General features: G+C 48.7%; 1 protein-coding gene across 1 annotated transcript in view; it reads left to right on the forward strand.

The window, feature by feature from the left end:
• The window catches only part of LOC123995573 (kinesin-like protein KIF13B), an 89,239-nt gene that overhangs the window by 17,478 nt on the left and 61,761 nt on the right, over positions 1–10,000 (forward strand). Inside the window, 6 exon segments of the mRNA XM_046299203.1 lie at positions 1,415–1,595; positions 1,881–1,968; positions 4,907–5,041; positions 5,552–5,664; positions 6,237–6,348; positions 9,852–10,000. The exon segment at positions 9,852–10,000 is cut by the window's right edge and continues 64 nt beyond it. Of these exon segments, the coding sequence (XP_046155159.1) occupies positions 1,415–1,595; positions 1,881–1,968; positions 4,907–5,041; positions 5,552–5,664; positions 6,237–6,348; positions 9,852–10,000 (778 nt within the window).

Here is a 10,000-nt window from a genome sequence, read left to right on the forward strand (position 1 = left end):
GACAGACAGACAGGTTGGTATCAGACTAGTGACCCAGACAGACAGACAGACAGACAGGTTGGTACAGACAGACAGACAGACAGACAGACAGACAGACAGACAGACAGACAGACAGACAGACAGACAGGTTGGTATCAGACTAGTGACCCAGACAGACAGACAGGACAGACAGACAGACAGACAGACAGGTTGGTATCAGACTAGTGACACAGACAGACAGACAGACAGACAGGTTGGTATCAGACTAGTGACACAGACAGACAGACAGACAGACAGGTTGGTATCAGACTAGTGACACAGACAGACAGACAGGTTGGTATCAGACTAGTGACACAGACAGACAGACAAACAGACAGACAGGTTGGTATCAGACTAGTGACCCAGACAGACAGACAGGTTGGTATCAGACTAGTGACCCAGACAGACAGACAGGTTGGTATCAGACTAGTGACCCAGACAGACAGACAGGTTGGTATCAGACTAGTGACCCAGACAGAAAGACAGGTTGGTATCAGACTAGTGACCCAGACAGACAGACAGGTTGGTATCAGACTAGTGACCCAGACAGACAGACAGACAGACAGACAGACAGGTTGGTATCAGACTAGTGACCCAGACAGACAGACAGACAGACAGGTTGGTATCAGACTAGTGACCCAGACAGACAGACAGACAGACAGACAGACAGACAGACAGACAGACAGACAGACAGACAGACAGACAGACAGACAGACAGACAGACAGACAGACAGACAGACAGACAGACAGACAGGTTGGTATCAGACTAGTGACCCAGACAGACAGACAGGCAGGCAGGCAGGCAGACAGACAGACAGACAGGTTGGTATCAGACTAGTGACCCAGACAGACAGACAGACAGGCAGGCAGACAGACAGGTTGTTATCAGACTAGAGACCCAGACAGACAGGCAGGCAGACAGACAGACAGGTTGGTATCAGACTAGTGACCCAGACAGACAGACAGGCAGGCAGACAGACAGACAGGTTGGTATCAGACTAGTGACCCAGACAGACAGACAGACAGGCAGGCAGACAGACAGACAGGTTGTTATCAGACTAGAGACCCAGACAGACAGGCAGGCAGACAGACAGACAGGTTGGTATCAGACTAGAGACCCAGACAGACAGGCAGGCAGACAGACAGACAGGTTGGTATCAGACTAGTGACCAGGCATTCAATAACACACACGGTGACTCAGTTTAAACACACTTGTAATCCAATTATTATTGGAACCTTTTTTTGGCCCTGTGACTAAATTGGCAGATTTGTTTAGATTTGATTGGCTCAGCCTTACTGTTCCAGTGATTTGATTGGCTGAGCCTTACCGATCCAGTAATTTGATTGGCTGAGCCCTCCTGATCCTCTGATTTGATTGGCTGTGTGCCCCCACCAGGCTCTGGGAAGTCGTACACCATGATGGGTTCGTCAGAGAAGCCAGGTCTGATCCCGCGGCTGTGCAGCTCTCTGTTTGACCGGACTCTACAGGATCAGAGGGAGGGAGAGAGCTTCACTGTAGAGGTCTCCTTTATGGAGATCTACAACGAGAAGGTTCGCGACCTACTGGACCCTAAAGGGTAAGGAGAACAAAAACGATTTTTCTTTTGGTGAACAAATGTTTTATGACCAGTAAATGACAGATAAACAAGAAACCAATCGTATGTTTTAGTATGTGGACATACTGTTCTCATATCCGTACGTAGAGATGACAGCTCGCATATGATGAAAACTGATTTATTTTTTATTCTCCAAACAATCAAGGTGGGAAATCCCAAAGTAAAAAAATAAGTAAAAAAAAAAAAATATATATATATATATATTTTTTCCTGATGAAACCTCTCTCCTCCTGTCTTTACCCTCAGAAGTCGTCAGGCCCTGCGAGTGAGAGAACACCAGGTGTTCGGGCCGTACGTCGATGGTCTGTCTCGTCTGGCTGTAGCCTGCTATAAGGTACTTTTCTTATCGAATGTATAAAATTGGCCCAGGTTGGTCTCATGGGAGTACATTTTCTTTGTCAAGACAGGACTGGTGCTTCTAATATACTATATAGAGGACCTTCAGAAAGAATTCACACCCCTTGACTTTCCCCAAATTTTGCTCAGGTTCACCTGAATTTAAAATGGATTAAATTGAGATTGTTTTGTCACTGGCCTACACACAAAACCCTGTAATTCCAAAGTGGAATTATGTTCTTTGAAATATTTTACAAATTGAATTAAAAATATAAAGCAGACATGTCTTGAGTCAATAAGTAGTCAAACCCTGTTTTGTTATGACAAGCCTAAATAAGTTCAGGAGTAAACATTTGCTTAACAATTCACATAATAAGTTGCAAGGTGCAGTAATAGTGTTTAACATGGTTTTTGAATGACTACCTCATCTCTGTACCCCACACAAATAATTATCTGTAAGGTCCCTCAATCTAGCAGTGAATTTCAAAACATAGATTCAACCACAAAAACAAGGGAGGTTTTCCGATTCCTCGCAAAGAAGAGCACCTATTAATGTTTATTATGGATCCTGGGGTCCAGCAAAAGTAAGGCAGTTTATACCATTTTTAAAAACATTACAACACATTCACATATTTCACAACACACTGTGTGCCCTCAGGCCCCTACTCCACCACTACCACATATCTACAACACACTGTGTGCCCTCAGGCCCCTACTCCACCACATATCTACAACACACTGTGTGCCCTCAGGCCCCTACTCCACCACTACCACATATCTACAACACACTGTGTGCCCTCAGGCCCCTACTCCACCACATATCTACAACACACTGTGTGCCCTCGGTCCCCTACTCCACCACTACCACATACCTACAACACACTGTGTGCCCTCAGGCCCCTACTCCACCACATATCTACAACACACTGTGTGCCCTCAGGCCCCTACTCCACCACATATCTACAACACACTGTGTGCCCTCAGGCCCCTACTCCACCACATATCTACAACACACTGTGTGCCCTCAGGCCCCTACTCCACCACATATCTACAACACACTGTGTGCCCTCAGGCCCCTACTCCACCACATATCTACAACACACTGTGTGCCCTCGGTCCCCTACTCCACCACATATCTACAACACACTGTGTGGCCTCGGTCCCCTACTCCACCACATATCTACAACACACTGTGTGGCCTCGGTCCCCTACTCCACCACATATCTACAACACACTGTGTGTCCTCAGGCCCCTACTCCAACACATATCTACAACACACTGTGTGCCCTCAGGCCCCTACTCCACCACATATCTACAACACACTGTGTGCCCTCAGGCCCCTACTCCACCACATATCTACAACACACTGTGTGCCCTCGGTCCTCTACTCCACCACATATCTACAACACACTGTGTGCCCTCAGGCCCCTCCTCCACCACTACCACATACCTACAACACACTGTGTGCCCTCAGGCCCCTACTCCACCACATATCTACAACACACTGTGTGCCCTCAGGCCCCTCCTCCAACACTACCACATACCTACAACACACTGTGTGCCCTCAGGCCCCTACTCCACCACATATCTACAACACACTGTGTGCCCTCAGGCCCCTACTCCACCACATATCTACAACACACTGTGTGCCCTCAGGCCCCTACTCCACCACATACCTACAACACACTGTGTGCCCTCAGGCCCCTACTCCACCACTACCACATACCTACAACACACTGTGTGCCCTCAGGCCCCTACTCCACCACATATCTACAACACACTGTGTGCCCTCAGGCTCCTACTCCACCACTACCACATACCTACAACACACTGTGTGCCCTCGGTCCCCTACTCAACCACATATCTACAACACACTGTGTGCCCTCAGGCCCCTACTCCACCACTACCACATACCTACAGTACTAAATCCGTGTCTAAGTGTGTGGATAGTGTGTATGTTATCGTGTGTTTGTGTGTGTACCTATTGGTAGATGGGTAAAAACAAAACAACTCCATGTAATATCCCTTTGAGCAGCTTGGTAAAGTTATTAATTCCCCTTCGGATGGTGTATCAACACACCCAGTGACGTTAGAACAGTCAGAGTTGAATGGCTGTGATAGTTTACCACTAAAGTAAATGGTCCTGAATGCAAGTGTTTTGTATGGGGCAAATACAACACATTTCTGAGTTCCTCTTTCCATTTCAATAAATTCTCTCTCCCTCTGTCTCTCCCTCTCTCTCCCTCTGTCTGTCCCTCTGTCTCTCCCTCTGTCTCTCCCTCTGTCTCTCCCTCTGTCTCTCCCTCTGTCTCTCCCTCTGTCTCTCCCTCTGTCTCTCTCCCGGTCTCTCCCTCTCTCTCGGTCTCTCTCTCTCTCGGTCTCTCTCTCTCGGTCTCTCTGTCTCTCTGTCTCTCGGTCTCTCTCTCGGTCTCTCTCGCTCTCTCTCGCTCTCTCTTGGTCTCTCTCTCGCTCTCTCTCGGTCTCTCTCTCTCTCTCTCTCTCTCTCTCTCTCTCTCTCTCTCTCTCTCTCTCTCTCTCTCTCTCTCTCTCTCTCTCTCTCTCTCTCGGTCTCTCTCTCGGTCTCTCTCTCTCTCTCTCTCTCTCTCTCTCTCTCTCTCTCTCTCTCTCTCTCTCTCTCTCTCTCTCTCTCTCTCTCTCTCTCTCTCTCTCTCTCTCTCTCTCTCTCTCTCTCTCTCTCTCTCGGTCTCTCTCTCTCTCTCTCTCTCTCTCTCTCTCTCTCTCTCGGTCTCTCTCTCTCTCTCTCTCTCTCTCTCTCTCTCTCTCTCTCTCTCTCTCTCTCTCTCTCTCTCTCTCTCTCTCTCTCTCTCTCTCTCTCTCTCTCTCTCTCTCTCTGTCTCTCTCTCTCTCTCTCTGTCTCTCTCTCTCTCTCTCTGTCTCTCTCTCCGGTCTCTCCCTCCATGTCTCTCTCTCTACAGGACATAGAGTGTCTGATGTCAGAGGGTAACAAGTCTCGTACAGTAGCAGCCACCAATATGAACGAGGAGAGCAGCAGGTCCCACGCCGTCTTCAACATCATCCTCACACACACTCTAATGGACCTGGGTTCTGGGGTAGGTCCAACACACACTCTCTAATGGTTCTGGGGTAATACCAACACACACACTCTAATGGACCTGGGTTCTGGGTTAATACCAACACACACTATCACGGACCTGGGTTCTGGGGTAGGACAGGATAAATAGTTCAACACATTCTAATCTAGCATCACCTCATTCTAATCCAGCATCACCTCATTCTAAGCCAGCATCACCACATTCTAATCCAGCATCACCACATTCTAATCCAGCATCACCACATTCTAATCCAGCATCACCACATTCTAATCCAGCATCACCACATTCTAATCCAGCATCTTGCCAAGAATACTTTGATGGTTTTCTGAGTACATCATGTGATGACAACATTAAATCACTCAAGGCTTTACTTTGAATATGTTGACATTCATTTCCTCCAGCTGTTGCTATGTGTGTTGCTATGTGTGTTGCTATGTGTGTTGCTAACAAACCAGTCTGTTTCATATTGCTCTATATAACCCCGTGTTGTTGTTGTTGTTGTTGTAGACCAGTGGGGAGAAGGTCAGTAAGCTGAGTCTGGTAGATCTGGCTGGCAGTGAGAGAGCTGCTAAGACTGGAGCTACTGGAGAGAGAATGAAGGAGGGGAGCAATATCAACAAGTAGGTTACATCTCACTCTCATTCTCACCCCCTTTCTTTCCCTCTCCCCCCCCCCTCTCTTTCCCTCTCTTTACCCCCTTCTCATTCCCCCCTCTCTTTCCCTCTCTCCCCCTCTCTTTCCCTCTCTTTACCCCCTTCCCATTCCCCCTCTTTCCCTCTCTCCCCTCCTCTCTTTACCCCCTTCCCATTCTCCCCCCTCTTTCCCTCTCTTTACCCCCTTCTCATTCTCCCCCTCTCTCTTTCCCTCTCTTTACCCCCTTCTCATTCTCTCCCCACATCTCTTTCCCTCTCTCCCCCTATCTTTCCCTCCCTTTACCCCCTCTCTCCTCCCCCTATCTTTCCCTCCCTTTACCCCCTCTCTCCTCCCCCTATCTTTCCCTCTCTTTACCCCCTTCCCATTCCCCCTCTCTTTATCCCCATTCCCATTCTCCCCCTCTCTTTCCCTCTTTTAACCCCTTCCCACCCCCCTTTCCCCCTTTTTTATTATATACTTGGTACACGGTTTCTCAATGTCTCTGAAAATGTGACACACTTTGTTACATCTTCACGTTATCTAAATCACTGTGGGTCAGGTCTCTTAGCACGCTGGGCCTGGTGATCTCAGCGCTGGCAGACCAAGGAGCAGGGAAGAACAAGACCAAGTTTGTTCCCTACAGAGACTCAGTTCTGACCTGGCTACTCAAGGTACGCTGAGCCATATTACCATTACCATGGGTTATTACCACGGGTTATTACCACGGGTTATTACCACGGGTTATTACCACGGGTTATCACCACGGGTTATTACCACGGGTTATTACCACGGGTTATTACCACGGGTTATTACCACGGGTTATTACCACGGGTTATTACCACGGGTTATCACCACGGGTTATTACCACGGGTTATCACCACGGGTTATCACCACGGGTTATCACCACGGGTTATTACCACGGGTTATCACCACGGGTTATCGCCACGGGTTATCGCCACGGGTTATCACCACGGGTTATTACCACGGGTTATTACCACGGGTTATTACCACGGGTTATTACCATGTGGGTTATTACCATGTGGGTTATTACCATGTGGGTTATTACCATGTGGGTTATTACCACTGGTTATTACCACGGGTTATTACCACGGGTTATTACCATGTGGGTTATTACCACGGGTTATTACCATGTGGGTTATTACCACGGGTTATTACCATGTGGGTTATTACCACGGGTTATTACCATGTGGGTTATTACCACGGGTTATTACCATGTGGGTTATTACCACTGGTTATTACCATGTGGGTTATTACCACTGGTTATTACCATGTGGGTTATTACCACTGGTTATTACCATGTGGGTTATTACCACTGGTTATTACCATGTGGGTTATTACCGCGGGTTATTACCATGTGGGTTATTACCGCTGGTTATTACCATGTGGGTTATGACCGCGGGTTATTATCGTTCAACATACTGTAACAGTGTTGCCTCGTCTCTCCTGCCACACTGTATGTGGTAAAGCAGTCTCTTTTTAAATGGGGTAACTCCTCTCATTCAGAGCTCACATTCCTCCTCTCTCTCCTCCCTTTACAGGACAGTCTGGGTGGTAAATAGTCGGTCTTTTCTAACAGAGGAATGTCTCTCCTCTTTTATTCAATTTTATTTCAATTTAAGGGGCTTTATTGGAATGGGAAACATATGTTAACATGGCCAAAGCAAGTGAGGTAGATAATAAACAAAAGTGAAATAAACAAAACAAAAATTAACAGTAAACACTTACAAAGTGGGGCGGCAGGTAGCTTAGTGGTTAGAGTGTAGAGGCGGCAGGTAGCTTAGTGGTTAGAGTGTAGAGGCGGCAGGTAGCCTAGTGGTTAGAGTGTAGAGGCGGCAGGTAGCCTAGTGGTTAGAGTGTAGAGGCGGCAGGTAGCCTAGTGGTTAGAGTGTAGAGGCGGCAGGGTAGCCTAGTGGTTAGAGTGTAGAGGCGGCAGGGTAGCCTAGTGGTTAGAGTGTAGAGGCGGCAGGGTAGCCCAGTGGTTAGAGTGTAGAGGCGGCAGGTAGCCCAGTGGTTAGAGTGTAGAGGCGGCAGGTAGCCCAGTGGTTAGAGTGTAGAGGCGGCAGGTAGCCCAGTGGTTAGAGTGTAGAGGCGGCAGGTAGCCCAGTGGTTAGAGTGTAGAGGCGGCAGGTAGCCCAGTGGTTAGAGTGTAGAGGCGGCAGGTAGCCCAGTGGTTAGAGTGTAGAGGCGGCAGGTAGCCCAGTGGTTAGAGTGTAGAGGCGGCAGGTAGCCCAGTGGTTAGAGTGTAGAGGCGGCAGGTAGCCCAGTGGTTAGAGTGTAGAGGCGGCAGGTAGCCCAGTGGTTAGAGTGTAGAGGCGGCAGGTAGCCCAGTGGTTAGAGTGTAGAGGCGGCAGGTAGCCCAGTGGTTAGAGTGTAGAGGCGGCAGGTAGCCCAGTGGTTAGAGTGTAGAGGCGGCAGGTAGCCCAGTGGTTAGAGTGTAGAGGCGGCAGGTAGCCCAGTGGTTAGAGTGTAGAGGCGGCAGGTAGCCTAGTGGTCCCTGAGCTGACAAGGTAAAAATATGTCGCTCTGGCCCTGACCAAGGCAGTTAACCCACTGTTCCCCGGTCGGCTTGCCTAGTTAAATAAAGGTTAAATAAAAAATATAAAGTTCCAAAAGAATAAAACATTTCAAATGTCATAATATATATATATATATATAACAGTGTTGTAACGTGTGCAAATAGTTAAAGTACAAAAGGGAAAATAAATAAACATAAATATGGGTTGTATTTGCAATGGTGTTTGTTCTTCACTGGTTGCCCTTTTCTCGTGGCAACAGGTCACAAATATTGCTGCTGTGATGGCAAACTGTGGTATTTCACCCAGTAGATATGGGAGTTTATCAAAATTGGATTTGTTTTCGAATTCTTTGTGGATCTGTGTAATCTGAGGGAAATATGTATCTCTAATATGGTCATACATTGGGCAGGAGGTTAGGAAGTGCAGCTCAGTTTCCACCTCATTTTGTGGGCAGTGAGCACATAGCCTGTCTTCTCTTGAGAGCCAGGCCTGCCTTCGGCGGTCTTCCTCAATAGCAAGGCTATACTCACTGAGTCTGTACGTAGTCAAAACTTTCCGTTAGTTTGGGTCAGTCACAGTGGTCAGGTATTCTGCCACTGTGTACTCTCTGTTTAGGGCCAAATAGCATTCTAGTTTGCTCTGTTTTCTTGTTAATTACTAGACACATTGGGAATAATTATCTTTTTGTTTTCTCATGATTTGGTTGGGTCTGATTGTGTTGCTGTCCTGGGGCTCTGTAGGGTGTGTTTGTGTTTGTGAACAGAGCCCCAGGACCAGCTTGCTTAGTGGACTCTCCGTCTACAGGACAGTCTGGGTAGTACCAGTCTGACTTTTCTAACAGACTAACCTCTCCCTCTCTCCTCTCTCCAGGACAGACTAACCTCTCCCTCTCTCCTCTCTCCAGGACAGACTCACCTCTCCCTCTCTCCTCTCTCCAGGACAGACTCACCTCTCTCCTCTCTCCAGGACAGACTCACCTCTCCTCTCTCCAGGACAGACTCACCTCTCCCTCTCTCCTCTCTCCAGGACAGACTCACCTCTCCCTCTCTCCTCTCTCCAGGACAGACTCACCTCTCCCTCTCTCCTCTCTCCAGGACATACTCACCTCTCCCTCTCTCCTCTCTCCAGGACAGACTCACCTCTCCCTCTCTCCTCTCTCCAGGACAGACTAACCTCTCCCTCTCTCCTCTCTCCAGGACAGACTAACCTCTCCCTCTCTCCTCTCTCCAGGACAGACTAACCTCTCCCTCTCTCCTCTCTCCAGGACAGACTAACCTCTCCCTCTCTCCTCTCTCCAGGACAGACTAACCTCTCCCTCTCTCCTCTCTCCAGGACAGACTCACCTCTCCCTCTCTCCTCTCTCCAGGACAGACTCACCTCTCCCTCTCTCCTCTCTCCAGGACAGACTCACCTCTCCCTCTCTCCTCTCTCCAGGACAGACTCACCTCTCCCTCTCTCCTCTCTCCAGGACAGACTCACCTCTTCCTCTCTCCAGGACAGACTCACCTCTTCCTCTCTCCAGGACAGACTCACCTCTTCCTCTCTCCAGGACAGACTAACCTCTTCCTCTCTCCAGGACAGACTAACCTCTTCCTCTCTCCAGGACAGACTAACCTCTCCCTCTCTCCTCTCTCCAGGACAGTCTGGGTGGTAACAGTAGGACAGCCATGGTGGCCACGGTGAGTCCAGCAGCTGATAACTACGACGAGACGTTGTCCACGCTGCGCTACGCTGACCGGGCTAAGAGCATCGTCAACCACGCCGTCGTCAACGAAGACCCCAACGC

The sequence above is a fragment of the Oncorhynchus gorbuscha genome, linkage group LG14 (genome assembly GCF_021184085.1).
Source record: "Oncorhynchus gorbuscha isolate QuinsamMale2020 ecotype Even-year linkage group LG14, OgorEven_v1.0, whole genome shotgun sequence".
Classification (NCBI taxonomy): Eukaryota; Metazoa; Chordata; class Actinopteri; order Salmoniformes; family Salmonidae; genus Oncorhynchus; species Oncorhynchus gorbuscha.